This window comes from Vulpes lagopus, chromosome 8, assembly GCF_018345385.1.
Source record: "Vulpes lagopus strain Blue_001 chromosome 8, ASM1834538v1, whole genome shotgun sequence".
NCBI lineage: Eukaryota > Metazoa > Chordata > Mammalia > Carnivora > Canidae > Vulpes > Vulpes lagopus.
In genome coordinates, this window is record NC_054831.1 from 72,435,341 (window position 1) to 72,459,563 (window position 24,223).

The 24,223-nt window shown below is 43.3% G+C and overlaps 1 protein-coding gene across 3 annotated transcripts in view; it reads left to right on the top strand.

The window, feature by feature from the left end:
* Positions 1-23,558, top strand: part of SEPHS1 (selenophosphate synthetase 1) — a 30,758-nt gene extending 7,200 nt beyond the window's left edge. For all 3 annotated transcript variants that reach the window (XM_041767091.1, XM_041767092.1, XM_041767090.1), the window contains exons 3-9: positions 1,873-1,976; positions 4,276-4,383; positions 5,391-5,545; positions 9,816-9,906; positions 12,285-12,384; positions 19,206-19,418; positions 21,631-23,558. In XM_041767091.1, the coding sequence (XP_041623025.1) occupies positions 1,873-1,976; positions 4,276-4,383; positions 5,391-5,545; positions 9,816-9,906; positions 12,285-12,384; positions 19,206-19,418; positions 21,631-21,845 (986 nt within the window). In that variant the 3' untranslated portion in view covers positions 21,846-23,558. The remainder of the gene's footprint in view (positions 1-1,872; positions 1,977-4,275; positions 4,384-5,390; positions 5,546-9,815; positions 9,907-12,284; positions 12,385-19,205; positions 19,419-21,630) is intronic.
* Positions 23,559-24,223: the final 665 nt, after the last annotated feature.

The window sequence follows — 24,223 nt, forward strand, 5'->3', positions numbered from 1 at the left end:
TCCCAGGACTCCAGGATCACACCCCAGGCTGCAGGCAGCGCTAAACCGCTGCACCATCGGGGCTGCCCTTATTTTATTTTATTTTTTTTTATTAAACTCGATTTTTAGTTTTGTGATACTAATAATGGATCAAAAGCTGGGAAAATAAGGTGCCCCTATGACTAGGCCTCAGGTGGGTATTTTGCCATTGTGGTGCTGAGGCTAGTTGTACCATAGCAGTTTTACTCAAGCGGACTATGAAAGGTACTCAAGTATTCATTTCACTGTGACTCAGGTATGACTGATTTGTTTGTTGCATTTGGAATTCTGAATTAAGAAGGTCCCATTGACTTGCTTCCTTTGGTATTTTATCTTGATTTTTTCCTCTGCCTTTAGCTCTTGGGCTGCGAAGTTGAAATCCTCATAAGGGGACTGGAGGGCATCCTTTCGAGAGAAGTGTAGGGAAAGTGCTCAGTATTCAACTTACTTAGGCCAGTCTAAATTTGAAAATAACTACATTACAGGTGATTCCCAAAGAAATGTTGCCACTAGTAGCTTAGTTTGGGCTACTTTTAAACTGGACTCAGTAAAAGGGAATTATTTCTAATTAGATCATCTGTTGTCCATATTTCTAAGCATTTAGAAATAATTTTTAATAAATAGAAATATTTCTGGGATCCCTGGGTGGCCCAGCGGTTTAGCACCTGCCTTCGGCCCAGGGTGTGATCCTGAGGACCCGGGACTTGAGTCCCCACATCGGGCTCCCTGCATGGAGCCTGCTTCTCCCTCTGCCTGTGTCTCTGCCTCTCTCTCTCTGTGTCTCTCATGAATAAATAAATAAAATCTTTAAAAAAATAATAATAAAGGTAAATTGAAATATTTCCTACAGGCTTATTTAGCAAAATATTTTCCCTCTTTATAGTGTAAGTTAATAAAGGTGACATTTACAAGTTTTCCACAAGAGGAATAGATTGGAATTTTAAAGTTTCCTCTTAAACACATTTGGGAACCTATATAACAGATCACGTAGGCACCATGGTATATGTACATGCTTGATTGGAAATGGTGAATACCTGTTTCAGTTTTGTCTTTTTCTTTTCTTTCTTTCTATTTTAAGGAATACCTAACATGGGGCTCGAACTCCCAACCCCACACACTCCTCTGAGTGAGCCAGCCAGGCAGCCCCCTCCTCCACTTCTCTTTGTCGTTTTCATTTTTTACTAAAATAAAGAAGTAATTATAACATTTTTTATATGTGTAAAAGATTTTATAGATTTTCTGTTGGGAGGGATCCCTGGGTGGCTCAGCAGTTTGGCACCTGCTTTTGGCTCAGGGCGCAATCCTGGAGTCCCGGGATCGCGTCCCACATCGGGCTCCCGGCATGGAGCCTGCTTCTCCCTCCTCCTGTGTCTCTGCCTCTCTCTCTCTCTATGTCTATCATAAATAAATAAATAAATAAATCTTAAAAAAAAAAAAAAAGATTTTCTGTTGGGGAAAATAATGCTTAAAGATCTACTCGAAAAGTAGGTAAGACAACTCAAGTTCTGTTATTGCTTTCTTAGCTTTAAAGAAATTCTCTGTGGTGTCAGCCACGTGATATGTTAATACAAAGGAACAATTTCCATTGGAGGCATCAGTAAAGCTTAAAAACTGTACCATATTGAAGTTGAATCTTCATGACTAACAAATTTTATTCTCACTTTCCATCTTAAGCTAGTTATGTTTCACGTTTATTTCAGTTACGCTTCTTGATAGGAAACACATTGCTTTATTGGCAGGGTGCAGTGTTCCATACATGTCGTGCATAAGACTGTTCCTATCCAGAGCACGGATGGTATGAAATGAAGGGCTTTTCCTTTGATTTTTGGATGCTGATGACTTTCATCTTTGCAGGCATTGGAATGGATACTTGCGTCATTCCTTTGAGGCATGGCGGTCTTTCTTTGGTTCAAACCACGGATTACATTTACCCCATCGTTGATGACCCTTACATGATGGTGAGTTTGACGCTGGTGGGTTTTTATGTCTGGAATTGCTCGTGGGTTGGGGCTTTTGTTACATGCCAGTGGTTCCCATCCCACTACTGCCCTTGCAGCCTTTGGGTCTGGCCCCACTTGCATTTGGTATGGTTCCGTGTGTGTGGAAGGCAGTTGAGGCAGGCGTGGGAAGCCCCCTGCTGCCCTAGTATCTGAGCGTGTGTCTGTGAGAACACCTGTTGTGTCCTCAGCATGTCTTTTGTGACATGCTTATAGTCTTCTTTCGTTTGTTCTCTGACACTGGTAAGCTCCACATGCCTGCATCTCAGGCAGCAGGACTGATGCTAGAGATTTCCTTCCAGAAATACACAGTTCAGCCTCTTAACCACAGTTAAAACTTCTGGATGGCTTATTCCAATTCTGGTCACTACCCACCTCAGTGTGTTAGGTGCCACCGTGTGGAATATGTACTTGAACTGCTGCATTTTAGTTCCTAGCTACTGATCGTGGCCTGCCAAATCTATTTCCCACTTGCTCAGTGCATAGTTATGCCAGCAACCCCATCGTCTACCCGACTTTAACTCCCTGCCCTACCAGACGAAGAGCCGACAAAGTGACCGGGGACATCCTGCTCTTAGGAGATGGGCTGACATGTGTGCCAGGGCACTGGACTTGAGCTACACGCGTGGGGACAGCTATGTGCGGGGAGGAGGAAGGTCACTTCTCAGGCGCCAGTGACAGGCATACACTTGACTAGAAACCCGTCTGGCTTCTGCACGTCCCTGTGTTCCATCCCCAGAAGCAGCACTCCTGAGAGGCTGAGGCATGCCACACCCAGGCCCCCACCTGACCCGGGGGCAGAGGGGGCTAGTTCCAGAGCTCAGTCTTTAGCCAGCATCTCTTCAAAGCATCAGAGAGGATAGAACATCGCTGCAGCCCCAAGCAGTGGGCACCTCCAAGTTGCCAAACCCCAGTCACCCCTGCTGTTGATGCTTCTGAGCTCACCGCCAGTCTGCTAGGAAGTCGTAAAAAAACCTTGAACAGTGAGCCAGCTGCTGAAATGATCACACTTGGGAGCTTCATTATCCTTATGTCAGAAGAACAATTTGTTATCTTCTCCTTTGCAGTCTAGAAATGACAGCTTACATTTATTATTTATTTATTTATTGGATCGGGGTTGGGGGAGGGCAGAGGGAGGGAGAGAGAGAATCTCAAGCAGGCTCTGTGTCCAGCACAAACAGAGCCCAACACGGAACTCCATCTTTTGACCCTGAGATCATCACCTGGTGATGATGATGATGACTCTTGAAATCAAGAGTCTGATGCTCAACAGACTCAGCTACCCAGGTGTCCCTGTTTTGTTTTGTTTTAAGATTTTATTTTTGAATAATCTCGATACCCAACCTGGGGCTCGAACTTACAACCTCAAGATCAAGAGTCACTTGCTCCATCCACTGAGCCAGCCACGTGCCCCCGACAACTTGTATATCTCCAGAGGAGATTTAAAAAAAAATCTTTATTACCTTTTTTTTTTTTTTAAGTTTATGAGAGACAGAGAGAGAGAGAGAGAGAGGCAGAGACAGAGGGATAAGCAGGCTCCTCGAAGGGAGCCTGATGTGGGACTCAATTCCCGGACCCAGGATCACGCCCTTAGCTGAAGGCAGACGCTCAACTGCTAAGCCACCCAGGCGTCCCTGTTACCATATTTCTATTGAATTAAAGTTCTTTACTAAATAATAGTTTACTGGACATGCTTTTTATGTGCTTTAGAAAACAGTCTGACTTCAGGCCTAGATGTTTTTTCTCTTCTATTTTTTAGTTTCTCAAGCAAGATGTTTTTCCTGTTTATCTTCTATAGCCTTGAAAAGAAACTACCAAAATTTCTCCGTCCCTGTGTTATAAAAAACGTCTTCTCTCTAACCAACAAGGTGAACATATTTTTAGGGTCTGTTTAGGATACGTCACTGTTTCCAAGTTTGCTTTAGGACACTTGTTTTCCAACCTTTCCATTGCAGACCCATCTGCTCCAGCCTGCCGCCCCAGCATCTGCCCCCAATCCCCATTTCCCATCTAAATGAATTGCAGGCTTCTTCTGGTATTTAGAATGGGAAGCAACACGGAAATTATTTGTTCTGCACAAAAAAGAAGAGACGGTCACGGGAATGTCAGAAAGTGGGAAGGAGTGGCCTAGTAATTAAGAAAAGGACACAAAATGGGGACCATGTCCCTGGAAAGTCCCCGAGTTCTCCTGGGAGGTGCTCTATAGGCCCTCACAGAAAGTCCCCCAGTTGTCATTTCTCACCCCTCCCCTCTCTTCCAGGGCAGGATAGCATGTGCCAACGTCCTCAGTGACCTCTACGCCATGGGGGTCACGGAATGTGACAATATGCTGATGCTCCTTGGGATCAGTAATAAAATGACTGACAGGGTAAGTAGTCTGTTGTCTTGATGGCATCACTTGCCTGGGTAGCCCTTTGTCCCCTATCTGTAACGTGAGGCACCCGGGCTGCGTGGCTCTCCTGCTCTGTCGGGCTCCCCGTTTATTTCTTGGCAGCTGTCCATAAATTAAAATAGAGAGTCTGGCCTCTTGTTTTCGTTTCTACCACCTGCTTCCCTTCCTGTCTTCCAGGTAGACTGAAGCCAAGACAGGCACGTTGGTTTGCTTTAATAAAGTCGAGGCCGCAGTACTAGCACGTCCCCCAGGCCCACCGTGGTCCAGGCCCATCCTTACAGATGCAGGCCCAGGGCACTTAGGGCATTCAGGGCGAGCGCCTGCCTCTGCCTGCTGCTTCCGTCACTGCTGGAGGCGGTGCAGCGGTGGGGAGGGAGGTCAGTGTGTTCACGTGCTCACACAGCAGTGTCCGTGGCCTCGCTGCCGGTACCTGCCGTTTGACAGAGATGATTTCCCCTTAGATTGTTTTTGAAAGGTATCTGTTCTCATGCCTCAGAAAGAGTTTCACTGTGCCTCATAGAAACGAGTTTTCCGCCGGCCCTTTTGTGCTCCCACAGAGTGTGCATGGGTCTTGGGTCCCTTACAGCCTCTGCAGGAGGCATGTGGATGCATGTAAAGCTAATCTTAGAATTCTTAAGGACCACTTCAAGAGCTGGCTTTCAGATTCAGGGCCCACTTGGGTGTCCAGACATATTCCAGTTTTTAGTTCTGTATTGTCTGGGTTTCATTCACATTGTAACCTAGAGCGACTTCCAGCTTCTGATAAAATGGCTACAATGTAAACTGTTCCTCCTTCTTTCTCTGCCCTGGCTGTCAACCTCAAGACTCCCTTTAAGGGTTGTAGATTATAAGTGTATATAATGCTTTATTATATACACTTATAAGTGTAGATTCTTTATTATATTATTATAAGTGTAGACTCTTTTCTCTAGGTGTGGAACTGAATTATGTTGACTTTTAATTTGTGTTCTTTTAAACCCTAGGAGAGGGATAAAGTGATGCCCCTAATTATACAGGGTTTTAAAGATGCAGCAGAAGAGGCGGGAACGTCTGTGACTGGTGGCCAAACGGTGTTAAACCCCTGGATTGTTCTAGGAGGAGTGGCTACTACTGTCTGCCAGCCCAATGAATTCATCATGTAAGTTGATTTTGTTTCACATCACCTGGCCTGATTCTCCCTTTCTTTTTAATTTTTTGGTAGAGAATTATTGACATATAAATTCGCATCCCGTCAATGGTCTTTGGTATTTTTACAGAGTTACATGCCCATGCCCATCACCAGAGTTGATTTTAGAACATTTTGTCACCCCAGCTGAAGACCCATCCCCCTCACTGTCACCCCACATTACCTGTGCTCCATTCTGCCTTCTTTCATGTCACATGATACTAGCATAATATATTTAAGGTCCATTTTGTAGTACTTTATGCCTGTTTGTTTGTTTTTTAATTTTGAGGTGAGATTTTCCCCCCCCTGAAGTACAATTCATATAACACAATTTCAAATCATCATAAAATACAACTTTTTAAAAAAATATTTATTTGAGGGGCACCTGGGTGGCTCAGTGGGTTAAGTGTCTGCCTTCAGCTCAAGTCATGATCCCCCAGGGTCCTGGGATTGAGCCCTGCCTGCATCAGGCTCCCTGCTCAGCAGGGAGTCTGCTTCTCCCTCTCCCTCTGTGTGCTCCTCTCTCTCTCAAATAAATAAATCTTTAAAAAATAAAATATTTATTTATTTGAGGCGGGGAGGCTGCGGGGGGAAGGAGAGGGACAAGCAGACACACAGAGAATGCAGAGCCTGATGTAGGACCTGAGCCAAAACCAAAGTCAGATACTTAACGGACTATGCCAGGACCCCCATGAAATTCAGCTTGTTAAAATATACACTCCACTGGCTGTTGATAGTCACAAGGTTGTGCAACTGTCACTCCATCATCCTTGTCCATTTCCAGAACATTTTGATCGCCTCAAAAAGAAACCCTGTATTTATAAGCAATCACTCCCAATTCCCTCCCCCACCCACTGCCTTATGCCCTGGAAACCACTAACCTACTTTTCTGTCTTGTGAATTTGCCCATTTTATTGTATTTTGTTTATTTGAGAGAGAGAGCATGGAATCAATCATATGATATATCAGTATTTTGTGTCTGGCGTTCAGTTAGCGTGCTGTTTTCAGACCCCATGTTAGAGTGTATGTTGGTGTTTCATGCCATTTTATGGCTAAATGATGTTCTTGGTATGATAGACTACTGTGTGTTCACAGTTGATGGACCTTTGGGTTATTTCCACCTATTAAAATGGTGCTGCTATGAACTTATGTGTGCAAGTTTTTGTGGACCTAAATTCCATTTCCCATGGTTATATACCTAAGAATTATCGAGTTGTGTGGTAACTTTATCTTGAGCAACCATCACAGTGGTTCCCAAAGCAGTGGCACCATTTTTACATTTGAAACAGCAGCATTGGGACACCTGGGTGGCTCAGTGGTTGAACATCTGCCTTTGGCTCAGGGCGTGATCCTGGGGTCCTGGGATCAACTCCTGTGAGGAGCCTGCTTCTCCCTCTGCCCTCTATGTCTCTGCCTCTCTCTTTGTGTCTCTGATAAATAAAATCATTAAAAAAAAAAAACATGGGCAACCTGGGTGGCTCAGTGGTTTCGGGCTGCCTTCAGCCCAGGCTGTGATCCTGGAGACCCAGGATCAAGTCCCATGTCAGGCTCCCTGCATGGAGCCTGCTTCTCCCTTTCTCCCTCTGCCTGTGTCTCTGCTTACTCCCCCCCCGCCCGCCCCCCGTCTGGTCTCTCATGAATAAATAAATAATCTTTAAAAAAAAAAAGTGCAACATAGTAGAATGGCAGCGTCCACATCCTTGCTAGTACTTGTTCTGTTATCTTCATGTTTGGTAATAGCCATCCTAGTAGGTATAAGGTGTGAAATTGGCATTTCCCTGGTAGATAATAACATGAGTGTCTTCACTTTCCAGCCATTTCCCAGATCTTTGGGAGTCTCTCTCTTTTTTTTTTTTTTTTTTTTTAAAGATTCTCTCTTAATACGAGTTATTAACTTTACATGTTTGATGTCTTCTTAAGAAGATGTTCTGTTTTCTGAAGGAACTAGAAACTCCATTTGTTTTCCTTTATTTTTTTTTTTTTTAAGATTTTATTTTTTAGAGAGCGTGAGTATAGGAAGAGGGAGAAGCAGACTCCTAGCTGAGCAGGGTGCCTGATGCGGGACCCAATCCCAGAACCCTGGGATAATGACCTAAGCCAAAGGGAGATGCTTAACTGACTGAGCCACCCAGGTGCCCCTGGTTTTTTGTTTGTTTGTTTATTTGTTTTTGTGGATAAGTACTAACAGAAAGTGTTCATATGATTCAGTATTAAAAAAATACAGAAAGATCTACAATGCAGAGTCCCTTCCTCATTCCTCATAACCAGTTTTCCTTCCTGGATGAGGCAACTACTTTTACCAATTTTTAGTCCATTTATTATTGATATTTAGATTACTCAATAATTTTGACATTACAAATAGTGCTTTAATGTGTAACTACATACATAGATCATTGTGGGTATGTGTAACTCTTGGTAAGAAATTCTTCAAAATAGAATTGCTAAGTCAAATATATATGTAGAGTAATTATGATAGATCTCTCCAGACTGCCCTTCATGGAGGCTCTGCCAACAGTGAATGGGACATCCTAACCAACACAGCATGGTAACAGACCTCTTGTTCTTTGCCAGTCTGTCTGCTGGCTTTAAACCTTACTCCTTCGTGAGTAAAGTTGAGCCTATTTTTCATATACTCATATATGTCTTTTGCCCATTTTTTAATTGATGAGAAAACTCCTTTTAGAGGTGCTATCTGATAGCTTTCATGTTAAAGGTCTTGCATTTTACTTAAATCAGAGTTTTGTTTTCCTATGTTTTATGTTGGTAGTTCTCAAACCTCCACACAGAGGACAAGAGATCCTGGAGTCCATCTCCCTCACAGACTTCAACTTTTCAGTAGAAAAAGAACTTAGCAGTTATAAAAATTTGAGAGGAGAAAATGATAAGACAAGCTTCAATAGATTTTTTTTTTTTTTTTTTTTTTTTTTTTTGGACAACAGCATGTATATTTAGTTTGTAAAACATGAGTGAGCCTCCACAGGTGGTTATATTTCATTAAATAGTGCCTATAAACTTAAAAATAACATAGTAGTATTATTGCACGTAACTTGATGATAATTTTTGTGGGTGGCACATGACCTGTGATGGTGCAAGAACATACCGGTGTTAAGTTGTGGCTGAGTCAGAATTAAAGACATTTATGGGGGCGCTTGGGTGGCTCAATAGATTAAGCGTCTGCCTGCAGTTCAGGTCATGATGCCAGGGTCCTGGGATTGAGCTCCATGTCAGGCTCCCTGCTCAGGAGAGAGTCTGCTTCTGTCTCTCCTTCTGTGTGCTCCTCTCTCTCTCAAATACTTACATAAAATCTTACTTGATGGTAGGGGGAGGCAATGGGGGATCCTGGGGTAGAGCCCCACATCAAGCTCCCTGCTGCTCCCCTCTCCCCCCTGCTCGTGCTCTCTCTCTCAAATGAAATGAAGAAATAAAATCTTTAAAAAAAAAAAAAAAAGACATTTATGTTTTCAGGTCTAGTTTTTGGAAAATCAGTTTCCTACATACTGTTACCAAATTAACATTTTTCAAAGGTAGTGAATACAGATGTCACAGGATGAGCTGAGGAGCTAGTTACTGATTGTAAGTCTGGTCCCCTGGCTTTGTAATCGATGTGGGTCAGTGTTGGAGGATGGAGTGGCAGGGTGGACAGTTTGACCCCAGTCAGGGAAGACCCCCACAAGCAACTAATAGGATGTGGTATGAGCATTTGGCATGGGGGGGAGGAGGGGAATCAGTCTTTGTGGTTTTAGTGTTGGCCTTTTGTCTTTAAGACAGATAGCAACCAGGGAGTCTGTCTGGGTGGCAGGTAGGAAACGTAATGTTGGTCAGTTTGAGTTTGAGAACTTTGCAGAAATCACCACAACGTTAGACCCACAGATTGGAGCCTCGTCCCCCCGCGTCTCTCCCTCCTCTAGAATGGTGGAACCGCCTCAGTTGCCCCAGAGCCATGGAGAGGGGGGTGGGTACTGAGAATTACACAGGAGCAGGGCTGAGCCAGGGCCCGAGGAGGCTTTTGCCTTTGAAGGCAAAGTGATTTGCTTCTTCCTCCATTCTTGGGGGCTGGGGGGGGGGGGGCTGCAGGTAATTGGCAGACTCTTTAGTTGAGCATTGCTGCTGTCCTGGCGGTGGTTTGCTTAAATGTGTTTTGCAGATGTACATACATTTTTACCAGCCTTTCTGGTTCTACTGAGAGTGAGTTTATATCCCTGATTACACTGACTAGAGTCTACTGCCTTGTTCTCTCCTTCAGGCCAGATAACGCAGTCCCGGGGGATGTGCTGGTGCTGACGAAGCCCCTGGGGACGCAGGTGGCTGTGGCTGTGCACCAGTGGCTGGACATTGTGAGTGAAGCGCTGCCTGCCGGGGACTGGGTGTGGACAGGGGGACAGCACGTTTTCCGAGCCCTGGTAGTTTTTTTGTTGGTGGGTTTGGGGAGCAGGGCATTTGCTCTGCACATCAGGTCAGCTGAGTATCTCCATCTGCTCCTGCCAGAGTACACGTGCTCGAGAAGATGTGTCTGCTCCAGAGCGAGCACTGCTTCTCATCCAGAAGTCAGCCCTTCCCCTTGCACCTGTTTGCACACATTCCAGATCTAGATCATTTACACATCTGCACTCTCTCTTCCACAAATGAGCCCCTTTAGTTCTGCTTCCAGGGAGGGTCATATCAGCTATGTCCTTCAGAAATTGTAGAGAGATTGTCTGTCTTCTTCTTTTTAAAAAAAAAAATATATATTTTATTTATTTATTCATGAGAGACACACACAGAGACAGGCAGAGACATAGGTAGAGGGAGAAGCAGGCTCCATGTGGGGAGCCCGACCTGGGACTCGATCCCAGGACCCCAGAATCCTTCCCTGGGCCGAAGGGAGGCGCTCAACCGCTGAGCCACTCAGGCGTCCCTGTCTTTTATTAAATCAAGGTTCCACATATTGAGTGCTCTAGTGCTCATATCTTAAGTATCACTAAAAAAAAAAAAAATCATAGAATATATGGAAAGTGTAGTGTTTGGGGGTATAAATATGGGCAGGGTTGTTGACACTTTAAATTATTTTATTCACTAGGTTTTTGGCGGTTTTGTTTGGTTGTCTTTTTAAACTAATTAGTAACTGCAACATTTTGATAACTATCCCATGGAGAAAGCATCTAGAATATGAAGATAGTTATCCTGAGTCACTAACATTCTGCTGGCTCAGTTATCACTGAGCTTTGATCACACTTCATTTAGGGTTTTTCTCCTTGCCATAACAATACAATAATTAATACAGTTGTGGCCTAGTCTCACATACCTTGGTGCTTTTAATTTCTGCCACTGTCATCTGAACCACCATTACTGAGAAACAGTCGAAAAGGAGTAACAACTTTATGTTATTTATCAACCAGATACATCTTACTTGATACAGTGAGTAGATGGGACGCCTGGTGGCCCAGCAGTTGAGCACCTGCCTTCCGCCCAGGGTGTGATCCTGGGGTCCCGGGATCGAGTCCCACATTGGGCTCCCCACATGCAGCCTGCTTCTCCCTCTGCCTGTGTCTCTCATGAATAAATAAACTCTTAAAAAGAAAAAAAAAAAAAGTTATAGCAGGGCAGAGAAAATCCCTAAGCCACATCCTTGAGTTATTTTTCCCTTCTATCTGGTGATGAGGGGAGATTTCCCAACAGGTAGACTCACCCATAAATCAGATTGCAAGGCCTTCACGGCCAGTAATCCACAGTGGCTCTCCAAGCAACTGCCAGGGTCTGAGTAACCTAGCCAGGTTGACACAGGAGCCTCCAAGATGAGAGGTTTGGGATCCTTCTCCCTACCCCCAACCTGACACCACCTTTACTTTTTTTTTTTTTTTAATGCTCAGAATTGAAAAAAGCAAGGCACAAAGATTACCTAACAGCATAAGACCCTTTCATAAAGGTCAGAAGCAACCAAAGAGCATATTGTTTTGGCATCTGTGTGTATGAGAATATTCTCTCTTGTATGGCAGGAGTTGGACGAGTATAAAATTCAGAATAGTTGTTAGCTCTGGGGGAGATACAGAGAGGTGTGGGTTAAGGGGGAAGCACGTGAATGTACTTGAGTTACTGCGTTGGGTGGTAGGTTACTGGGTATTATTTAAAAAAAAAAAAAAAAAAGAATACCTGGATGACCATATCGTGATGCTAGAGTCTTTGAAAATCAGACTGAGGACAAAGGGAAACCTCTTTTCTCCTGACCTTTGTGACCTCCTCTGGTCACCCAGGACTGTCGGGGTGCATGCAGTCAAACATTTACATCCATCAGGATGGCTCAGTGCAGAAAAGTAAAAGTATTATTGTGTGAAAATGCAAGCCTCAGCTTGTGAGAGGAGATGAGAGCATAGGACAGTGTGATCTGTGCCCCGTGGTGGGGAGGTGGGGAGGTGGGGAGAAGCCTCACTGCATGCATGCTGCGGCCCTGCGTCCTGCTGGGTTTACATGGCCAGGAAACTGTAGTATGTGGCCAGGACCGCAGAAGGGGGGGGTTGAAAATAGAAAAAATTGCATGGTTCAGCGTCTAACGAGGCACCTGAAACATTAGTCACAGGAAGAGAAAGTTAGAAAACTTCACTTTGTGTACAAAATTAGATAAATGAAACCCCCAGAAGATGACCCCTCCCCCCAAAATACGCTCTTTTTCTTTGAGTGGTTAGAAGATGAATCACATTTTTCCCCCTCTTTTCCTCCTAATCTCTGTTCCTGTTACTAGCCTGAAAAATGGAATAAGATCAAGCTAGTGGTTACCCAAGAAGATGTAGAGTTGGCATACCAGGAGGCGATGATGAACATGGCCAGGCTCAACAGAACAGGTATCGGGGCAGGAGGGCTCATCTCTGGCAGGGATCGGCTAGATGGGAAACATTTTAGGCTTTGCGGGCCACATACAGTCTTGGCTGCCTTGCCCCCTGTCCCCTGGCACCAATTTGTTAAACATGTTAAAAACAAACCAAAAAAACCCGCACTCTTGGCTGGAGGAACAGGCCAGGGACCAGATTCGGCCAGTGCGGGAGACCCTCTTCTATTGGTGCCTGGCTTGGGGCCCTCAGTCACTAGTGGGAGTCCAGGTACACTGTGTGTTCCTGTCAGAATTGTGTCTTAAATGTGACTTGCAAAAAAGAAAACGAAGATTATGGATTAGGGGAAACATGTTAGATGAGGTCGTGAGGTCATGACTGCTCTTCCTACAGCACGCTTTCAGCTATGTCCCTGGGGTCCCAGGGCACTGTGGCTCTCCCTGTGGTGTAGATTCCCTCACAGTGACGACGGTGCCAGGCACAGAGAAGCAGCAGAGAATATGGACAGATACATGAATTCAGTTTCAACTCACAGAGTTGAGGTTATATTTTCTTTCTGTTCCTTCCAGTCCTACATTTCTGGGATAATAGGCAGTATTGAATTCCTTTGTGCCCCAATAAAAATGGGAAAGAAATTTGTATAATGGGTTTTCAAAAGTCTTTAACATATCAATTCAAGGTGTTTGCATTGTTTACTTAAAATTCCCACGTTTGTGTGCATAAATGAATAATGGCATTATATCATCATTTTTTCTTTACATTTCATTTCTTGTCTAGCTTTATTTGTTTTTTAAAGATTTTGTTTATTTATTCATGACAGACACAGAGGCAGAGACACAGGCAGAGAGAAGCACGCTCCCTGTGGGAAGCCCGATGCAGGACTCGATCCCAGGACCCTGGGATCACAACCCAAGCTGAAGGCAGTTGCTCAACCACTGAGCCACCCAGGCATCCCCTTGTCTAGCTTCTTAATACGGATAAAAGATACTAATAATAAAATAGTGGCTACCAATTATCTGGTAATTATCGTGATAGGAACTCAACCTGCTTTCCTGTTTAATTCTTAGGACAGCCTTGAAGGTAGCTGCTGGTATCCTCAGTTCACAGAGAAGTAACTTGCTCAGGGTCACACAGCATGTCAGTGGGAACCTGGGATTTGAAAACTGCTGTTTACAACGCTTTGAAGTATCACAGTCTGTTCTTTCTGAACAGCTAAGTAAGAGATTGAGGCTGTTCCACAGTCTGTATGATAATTGAGCAAATACTTTAGTATGACACGAAGTTTCCAAGGCAGGTTAAAATGAAACCGGAAAGTTCAAGAACCATAGTTCATCTTCTAGAAAGCAGCATTGCATGCCAAGGTAATTACTTGATACAGTTCAAACATCTTCTACTCCCTCTTTTTTTGGCTTTCTTATGTATGTAGAAAATATCAGTCCTATTAAATAATTAAGAAGGAAGCTTGGGGCACCCAGGTGACTCAGCCAGTTAAGCATCTGCCTTTGGCTCAGGTCAGAATCCCAGGGTCCATCCCAGGATGGTGGGATGGTGCCCTTTGCTGTAGGGCTCCCTGCTCAGCAGGGAGTCTGCTTCTCCCTCTCCCTCTGCTGTTCCTCCTGCTTGTGCTCTCTCTCAGATAAAAAAATATGAAATGAAATGAAAAAAGAGAAGAAACTTTATCCAGTTTTACCACCCAAAACAGCTTCTGTTAGAGTATGTTTGTTTTCTTTCAGAATTTTTTTCCTGTTATTGGTTAGTGGTTTACTGTTGTTTTATTATTCATGTTTTCAACTAGTGATTATCATACATTTATTTGTATTTGGAATCTGCTTATATTCACTTAATATGACTGAATTCTTTTTTACACATTATATAGCCCTAGTATACTTAATTTTTGATGCCTGGATGGTCCACTAGAGAGCTGTAACATAAGAATTTGTCTTTTGCCCACTCCTGAATAGTTTTTTGGGTGATCACATTTCACATTTTTCCATAGTTTATTTTTTGCATTTCAGGAATATTTCGTTGGCTGTATTCCAAGTCACACTTTGTCCTTAGACGCTTCATCACTTAGCTCCAGGGCTTTTTCTTTGCGTTTCTCAACTACTGTGCCACTCACACTGTTTAAGGAGTCCTTTCCCCTTTTTTGGTTCTTCACATAAAATCGTTTCATAGTAAGAAAGGGACTTGTAATGGTTTAATTTTATTTGTATGAATTTTCAGTTTGCTTGTGTTTGAGCATTTAAGATTCTGCATCCTTTTGTATACTGCTGGTCATGACAATGTGGCAGCTTATGGAGGAGTATTTGATCATATCTAGCAAAATTACGTGTGCATTTATTTTGACCTCGCAGTCCTGCTTCTGTGACTCTGCCTCAAAGCTCCACTTGTCAAAATAGGAAATGGCATGTATACAGGACTCTGCATTAAAGCCCTAGTTATAACTGCAAAAGGAGGAGACAATCCAGATGTCCGTCAGTAGGTGTCTAGTGTACGTGCACACTGTGGAATGCTATATAGCCACTAAAAAGGAATGCAAGGTCTTTATTCCCAGATGCTCTAAGATAGGATCAAATAAAAAAGGGACAGAAACGCATATACGATGTGCTGTATTTTGTGTTTATGTGTGAGTAATACGTATTGTATACTTTTAAAAAGAAACCATGGGGGGATCCCTGGGTGGCTCAGTGGTTTAGTGCCTGCCTTCAGCCCAGGGCCTGATCCCAGTCCGGGGATCAAGTCCCACATCAGGCTTCTTGCATGGAGCCTGCTTCTCCCTCTGCCTGTGCCTCTGGCGCTCTCTCTCTCTGTGTGTCTATCATGAATAAATAAATAAAATCTTAAAAAAAAAAAAAAAGAAACCATGGAAAAGCATTAATAAAAATAATTACATGTAAGAGGAAATTAGGGAGGAAGTAGACCCCTCTTTGAAGTTTGCCTTCAAAATGAATGTTTTCTGTAGTTAAAAAATTATATTAAAAATCGTATAGCTCACAAATCTACACCAAATATTTTAAAAAGCTGCCAAAACCACATGGGGAAGAATTATTTCAAATTACTTTGAACCTGATACTTTCTTTTTTTTTTTCTTTTTTTTTTTTTAAGAATTTATTTACTTATTCATCAGAGACACAATGAGAAGCAGAGACAGGAGAAGCAGGCTCCATGCGAGGAGCCTGATATGGGACTGGATCCCGGGACTCTGGGATCACACCTTGTGCTGAAGGCAAGACGCTCAACCGCTGAGCCACCCAGGCATCCCAAACCTGATATTTTCAATGTGTATCCTCAGGACAAAAACCCACAAAGATATCTCATTGTATTCAGTGGGCTTGTGTTTGTGAGATTATTGGGATAGTATGATAAAGCAAGTAAGTTAATATAGTTTGGAACAAAGATTTTAAGAATAAAAAGAAGTAAAAAATAAATAGAAAATAATAATAATAAAAAAAAAAGTAAGCCCAAAAAAGCCAAGTTAATAACTGCAATCTTTACTTTGGAATTATTAATATGAACTCAAGATCCCCCCCCCCCCCAAAAAAAATGTTTTTTTCCAAGCCTGTTGAAAATAGTAGGGAATCCCTGGGTGGCTCAGCGGTTTAGCACCGCCTTCAGCCAAGGGTGGATCCTGGAGACCCGGGTTTGAGTCCCACATTGGGCTCCCTGCATGGAGCCTGCTTCTTCCTCTGCCTGTGTCTCTGCCTCTCTCTTTCTCCTCTGTGTCTTTCATGAATAAATAAATCTTAAACAAAAAAAAAAAAGGTATAGTAGAAGCAGCAAAAGAAGAAGCCCACTAGTAATGAACTCCTGGTGCCCAGATTCTGATCTGAAAATTAACATTTCCCATGAAAAAGTGCCAGGTCTCCTTTGGGAAATGGGTGATTCCAGCTCTGTGAAAGGAAGTACAGAAGATAAGCCTGGGACCTCCTATGCCAGAGAGTAATAGAGGTATCCACGAATGGGTAATGTCACAGCACCAGAACTTGAGGAGGCTCCCACCAAATGGGGCAGGAACATTTTGAACATCAAGAAGAGTGACTGAAGCCAGATGAAGCATACCAAGTATCTATCAGTGAGACCGTAACGATAATTAAAACTTTTTGGCTACCTTTGGAGGTTGCTAGAGCACTAATGTATTCTGAAAATAAATTAATTAGGAATCAATCACACATTTCACCTCTCTTGTACAGACTGTATATCAGGAAATCTAAATAAGTTGTTTTTAAAATTCCTTAGAATAGTCCCTTCTAATAAATGCAAGAAGAATAATGGAATCACACACTTGACATTTTGCTGCCTGCTTGATTTAACAAGCCTCAACAACAAGCATCCATGGTTTCTAAAACCATTAGGTGAAAGGTTCATGTGGAAGTGATAAGTGGCCCTGGTCCCCACCAATGAAGTACTCTTGCCAGAAAAACAACTTGAATCTATCTCATCAAGGTATGGACCTGTCACCATGAAGGAAGATGGCAAAATCCAGAACACAGGAACTTTTACAGAAAAGATGACTGTTTCTATAACAAATGCATGCCCCATAGTGGAGAAGAAGGAGAAGCTCTTAAAAATTCAGAGGTTTAAGAGACCTCTGTTACAGTATTAATTGCATTGGAATAATAGTAGTATTGTGGTTAACAAGTTATTTTTATCTTTTAGAGTTCCATATTGAAATATTTACAGATGAAGTAGTCTGACTAAACCGCTGAGCCACCCGGGCTGCCCAAGGAGTTTAATTTTTTAAAAATTAGACTTTCACTCCTCCCCAAAATGAAATACTTAAGAATGAATCTAACAAAGCATGTCCATGCTCCACATGAGGAAAACTGTAACACGGTGACAGAAGTCAAATAAAATGTAAATAAATGGAGAAGAGTTCCAGGTACAGAGGTCGAAAGACTTAATATTGTCAAGATGTCGGTACTTTCCAACTTGATGTATGGATTCAGGGCAGTCCCGTTCAGGATCCTAGCCCATGATTTTGTGGATATTGACAAGCAGGTTTTGAGTTTAAACGTAGAGGCAAAAGACCCAGAACAGCCAGCTGTGTTGAAGGAGAGCCATTGGAGGACTGACTACCAGCTTCAGAACAGTGTAAGCTACAGTCCTTGCCACAGGAATAATACGTGTATCGGTGGGACCACAACACAGTCCAAAAGTGTACCCACATACATACACTTTGATCTTTGACAAAAGAGCAAGAACAATGCAGTGGAGAACGGATCGTCCTTTCAGTAAGTGTTGCTGGAACAACTGGACATTCACAGGCAAAAATTCAGAATGGATCGCGATCCTAAATGTTCAATTCCTAGAAGGTAATGTTGGAGAGAACTAGGTGACCTTGGGTTTGGTGATGACTGTTTAGATACAATATGGAAAAAAAAAAAATAGATACAATATGGAAAGCAATGACCTATTAAGGGAAAACTAGACAAGTTGGACTTTATTTTTAAAAAATGCTCTGTGAAAGACGCTAAGAATGAAGAGATAGGCCATAGACTGGGACAAAGTCCTTATAAAGCACATACTAATACAATCCAGCGGTCATGCTCCTTGGTATTTACTAAACTGAATGTGACAGCTTCTGTCCACCCAAAAATTTGTACCCGGATCTCTTCACAGCTTTATCTGTATCTGCCAAGACTTGGAAGCAACCAAGAAGTCTCTCAGTAGGTGAATGGATAAGTAAACAGGTCCACCCAGGCAAAGGAATATTAGTCAGTCCTACAAAGAAACGAGCTATCAAGCCATAAATGACCCGGAGGACACTTAAAAGCATATTTGAGGGAAAGAAGCCAATCTGACAAGATCAAATGCTCTACGATTCCAATTCTGATAATCCAGAAGAGGCAATACTGTGGAGACAGTAAAAAGATCAGTGGTTGCCAGGAGTTGGGCAGAGGGGTGGGATGAAAGGGGGAGCACAGGACTTTCAGTGCAGCGAACAGAGTGTAGGATACTCTAGGGATGGATACCTGTCACTCCTCAACCGCCTACAGACTGTACAACAAGACTGAGTATGTATGTAAAGTAAGAACTTCACTTACCTATAATGTATCCGTAATGGCTCATCACTTGTAACAAATGTACCACCTAATGCTGGATATTAATAGCAGGAGAAGGGGCGGCGGAGTTAGGAACCTTGTGTTCTTCTCATTCATTCTCTTCAAACCTAAAACTACACTGAGAACTTTTTTGTAGTTTTTAAAATTTAACCTGTGCAGAACAAGTCAGTTCACTTGTACTGAGAGTGTCTTGAATTTAGGTCCATATTAAAAAGCCTTGTTCTTTGATTTTAGGATGACTTAGACCGGTTTACTTTGTGTTGAGATAGTGATTCGTCTGAACAGACTTTTTTCTACTTTACTGGAAAAGTACTATTGATTGAAGCCACTGATCGTTCTAAATGGTTCCAGTAGAGTAAGAAATCAACTTTCAGGGACGCCTGGGTGGCTCAGCAGTTGAGTGTTTCCCTTTGGCTCAAGGTGTGATCCTGGGGTCTTGGGATCAAGTTCTGCATCTGGCTCCCTATGGGGAGCCTGCTTCTCCCTCTGCCTGTGTCTCTGCCTCTGTCTCTGTCTCTCATGAATAAATAAATAAAATCTTAAAAAAAAAAAATCAACTTTCAGAATGTTATTCTGGTTTTGGTTTTTTGGTTTTTGTTTTTGTTTTTTTTTTTAGAAATTACATTTTCATTATTCCAGTGTGCCATCTCCTTGATAGATTGGGAATACTGAGAACAATGTGTATTTTAAAATTTTGAGTTGAGGAAAGGTGTTTCTTTCCTCCATCTTCACTTATGTCACTAGGTAATAAATGGCTCCTCTGTGTTCTCTTAGCTGCGGGACTCATGCACACGTTCAATGCCCACGCCGCCACCGACATCACGGGCTTTGGGATTTTGGGGCACGCGCAGAACCTAGCCAAGCAGCAGAGGAACGAGGTGTCCTTCGTGATTCACAACCTTCCTGTCCTGGCCAAGATGGCTGCTGTGAGCAAGGCCTGTGGAAACATGTTTGGCCTCATGCATGGGACCTGCCCAGAGACATCAGGTACGAGGACCCTGGGCCCAGGTCTGAGGAGTAAAGTAGCCAGGCTAACCTGACAAGGAAGAAGCCCAGTACACGAGCACGACCCCACTGTGCGTGAGGTCAGTGCTGCCAGAAACCTTGGCCTTCTTATCACCAATGTCCTTAGCTCCCCTGGGTGCTGTGGGTCACCTGACTCCTGCCAGTCTGTGTGTGATCCAGCGACCTCCAACTCAGCATTTGTTTGGCGATAGGACAGGATGGAGGGAGAATATGGGAAGAATAAGTCCTTACTCATGAGACACTTAGCATTTGAATTAACTGTGATCCCTCTAGGGTACATTGATCATGCTATATATTTTCCTTGCAGAAAATGTCCAAAATTGCCATTGTAAGAATGAGATAGAATATTATGTCTCCAGAGTTCCCCTTACCTGGACTCTTGGCTTCCACTCTGGATAGCCTCTTTTTTCAATCTTTTGTATTTCTCTTTTCTAACATCTTTATTTCCCAACCCTGATCACATAGTGAAATCATCTGGAGATTTAAATATCTGTGCCAAGACCTGACCTCCAGGAATTCTGATTGAGCCAGTCTGGGATGGGTCTGGTCAGCATCAATTGTAGCGGTGCCCCAGGGGGTTCTGGGAGGCAGCCAGAGGCGAGGAGCACAGAGCCCTGCCCACGTTCCAGCTCTCTAGAAGGGCCCGCTGTTCTCTAATAGGCCTCCCAGGGCCTCTGTAGAGGACTCTTCAGCATCCTGTCTCTGTAACAACAACAAACCAAATCCATTTTTTAGAAAGAGGGTTCCAAGAGGACAACTCCTGTGTTGGTTCAGTGTAGGGCTAGAACAGTGCCTGCCAGGTGGTGGGCCTAGAATCCGGGTTGAATGAACTAACAGGTATTAACAACAAATCCCGTTTGTTTCCTTTATTCAAAATTGAGAAATTTTTACTTTTTGGTAAAAGTATGAATACAAAAAAAAAAGTATGAATACGTATTTTTTCCTGATGCGTTATTTCTACTTAGAAATCCATACACTTTTCTGTCTTTGCTACTGATGTTGTGATGAAGGCTTTTCCTTTTTTTTTTTTTTGATGAAGGCTTTTCCAACATGTTTCAGCTTTTTCTGTTTTGAAGATTACAGAGCCACTGACCGGACCTAGATATTGAGGCATACACTCCTTCATGATCTTAATTTTTAAGTTAAAAAATAAGAATACAAAAAGTCTTTTGTGTAAGAGGATTCTACGTAGAAAATCAAGTCAGGAAAAATTCTCTTACGGTTTAAATATTTCTTTCAATGAAGCTGTGCCTGAGTGGCTCATTCGGTTAAGCATCTACCTTAGGCTCAGGTCATGATCCCAGGGTTCTGGGATCAAGCCCCGCATTGAGCTCCTTGCACAAGAGGGGGTGCTGCTTCTCCCTGTGGCTCTCCCCCCACTCTCTCTCTCTCTCAAATAGTGAAATCTTTAAAAAAAATGTTTTTCTTTCAGTGTAGCAAGAAGATAGTAGCTAGCATATATATATATATATATATATATACACACACACACATACACACACTGTGCGTGAGGTCAGTGCTGCCAGAAACCTTGGCCTTCTTAACACCAATGTCCTTAGCTCCCCTGGGTGCTGTGGGTCACCTGACTCCCGCCAGTCTGTGTGTGATCCAGCGACCTCCAACTCAGCATTTGTTTGGCGATAGGACAGGATGGAGGGAGAATATGGGAAACTACGCCACTCAGAACATATATATAAAGATTTATTTATTCATTCAGAGAGAGCGAGAGAGAGGCAGAGACATAGGCAGAGGGAGAAGCAGGCTCCATGCAGGAAGGCCGATCCCGGGTCTCCAGGATTACACCCCGGACTGCAGGCGGCCTACACCGCTGCGCCACTGGGGCTGCCCAGCTAGCACATATATTATTAGGACACCTCACTCCTGCACAGTTTTCAGTGTTTCGCAGCCTGGTCATTCCCACACTTGAAAGTTGGTTGTATGTGTTCTTTAATGTGGTAGTTCAACCAAAGTCAATAATTGCCAGACATATCATCTGTGGGATGTTAGTGGATGGGAAAGGGCAGTCCCTATGTAGAGACAGAAATGGGTTGTGGGCCAGTGGGCCAATCGACCGCCTGGGCGGACATGCCCTGGAAAACTGGTGGCAAAGGGAACTGCTGGCATGGCATCACTGCCGACCGTGATCCTTTCTCTCTGTTATTCCCTTTGTCAGGAGGCCTCCTCATCTGTTTACCGCGAGAGCAAGCCGCCCGGTTCTGTGCAGAGATCAAGTCTCCCAAATATGGGGAGGGCCACCAGGCATGGATTATTGGGATCGTGGAGAAAGGCAACCGCACTGCCAGAATCATAGACAAGCCCCGGATCATCGAAGTTGCACCGCAGGTGGCCACTCAGAACGTGAACCCCACCCCGGGTGCCACCTCTTAATCTAGACCCAAGTAGCTATCTGGTTTTGTTTTTAAATAGAGCTATTTCTTTTTTCATCATTTCAATTAAAGACGATACACGACAACAAAAATCTCATTGTGTCTACACATCTGGTGACCTTAGGTCGATTTGTGAGTGGATGCAATTAATAAAATAAAATCCATTGCCTTTTTTTCCTGTTACATTAACTGAAGATGCACCTAATCTTGAGGCAGCTTCTGAGTTGAGAATTATATTGTTATCCAATACTGTTGATTCATTTTGAATCTTTAGACACTTATCTCTTGCCGCGTAGGCTCTTTCTAAAGGTGCTCCCCCGTGGCACAGACATTACCGGTCGTGGTGTCAGAGAGCAGTTGGTGTCTGTTCATTTCGTGCGTATTTATCATTATCAGTCTGGTCTTTTTTTAAGTGTCTTGGATGATATTCTGGAAAGATGGAAGTGGTAAGTGACACAGTGATATCCCCATAGTGAGAGGGTCATATGGTTCCTTCCAGCCTTTGCTTTGTAAAGCCCAGTCTTCTCAATTCGAGAGCATCTCTTCTGACCCAGGACACTTTCCCAGGAGAGCATTCAGTTAAACAAGGCAAGTGCTTAACTCTGCATGGAAAGCACTTGGAAGACAAAAAAGAAATTTAATTTCTTTTTTGGTAGCCTTCCTAATATTTACAATAATACCATTTAACTGTTTCCTTTATCGACAGCAAGAAAGGATACTTTTGCCATGTAATTAGATGTTCTATAGTAAGACAAGGAATTGGCCTTCCGGAAGGGGGTTCATGTATGATACTCATTTACAATTCAATATATAATTAACTACACAAATAATTTTTAAATATAATCAATAATAAAGACTGTTCTGTGGATGGTAGTGTTTAATACATTTTATATTTTGTATAGTGATTTCAGGCCTTTTGTTTTCTTAAAATCAGCAGTTATTTAGCCGAATTTTTAGCATTATTTTGTCCTTGGCGCCAGTACTTTGTGCACGCTTTTTGTGATCTGTGTTAAAAATCCGCATTGCCAACATCACAGCTCGAACTTAAACTTGTTATTCAAATAAATATTTAATTTTTTTTATTGCTCTTGTATAATCAGATGCCCCCTTTAGTATTATTTTAGAAGCGTTGGGAGGGTTTTGGCTAAAAGTACAATTTATTGGGGAAAACTAGATTTTAGTTTTATAAAACTTTTAAGTCTTTCATGGGACCTATATTTTCTTGAATTAAATTTTGTAGTTCTAGAACAAATAGGCGATCTAAAAAGGTGTTTATCCGTGTTACTTAAGAACAGAGGCTTCCTTCTGTTGTAACCCACAAAAGCGAGAGGGACTGTGGTCATTAAGCACAAGCGCTGACTCCTCGAGTGTCCGCCTGAGAGAAACAGCACCTGGCCCACGAGCCTCCCAACGCCTCCTGCCTCCAGGCACCAAAGCCTGGACATCAGAGCCTGCCTGTCCTCCCCAAAGGAAGCGCCCCTTGGAGATGAAGCCCCAGAAGAGGCTCGGCTTGGATGCACCCTCCACGAGGAGCCAGAGGGCAGCCTTTCTGCAAGTGGGATTGGAACTCAAGCCATAAGTACGCTGTGCAGGACCCGACAGGCTGCTACGGAACTGACAGTAATTGGACATTTTATAGGGATTTATACACATGTTGGTCCTCAAAAGCGACAAACCAGTGCTCTACAAAATAAAATGTGTTGGAAACCTCTGAGTAAGGTGAACATACTGTTGGGCTTTTTTTTTTTTTTTTTTTTTTTTTTTTTTGGTGTACTGGTGATGACTAAATCTGAATTCTTTTGAATGTCCATCATGTCTTGAATGCTGGTGGCTTCTTCGGTGGCAGGTCTCCTGAGAGGCAGGGAGCTAAGCAGATGATGTCCCTGAGGAAATCATCTTCGTGAAGATTGGTTTTTGTAAAATGTTGGGTACATGCAGGTCTGTGTGATTCATGTGATCCCGAGGAGGAAGAACTGGTCTTTAAAGCAGGGTTTCCCAGAGAGCATTCCAGATCACCTGGGGGTGCTTGTCACGGGCACGGTCTCAGGTCTCGCCACAGACCCACAGGGTCCAAGTTCTGGGTGGCCCAGGGAGTCTGTCTTCCACCAGCATCCCAGGTGGCTCCGTGCACTGAAGTTGGGACCACAGATCTGAGGAGTGTCCCAGAGGGCCAGAAGAGGCAAAGGAGGGAAGGAAAGTGGAGTTGCTCTGGCAGGACCACTCTGTTCAGTGACCTCTGGGCCCAGCAGACACGCACCCACACCCAAGAATTTGGAGAGTTCCTTGAAGAATCAAGTGATTGAATATTTGACCCCTTAGCAAAATCTGTGTAGGAGATCTTCCAATTTGGTGAATAGTTAGTAAGTAGACAATTATTTG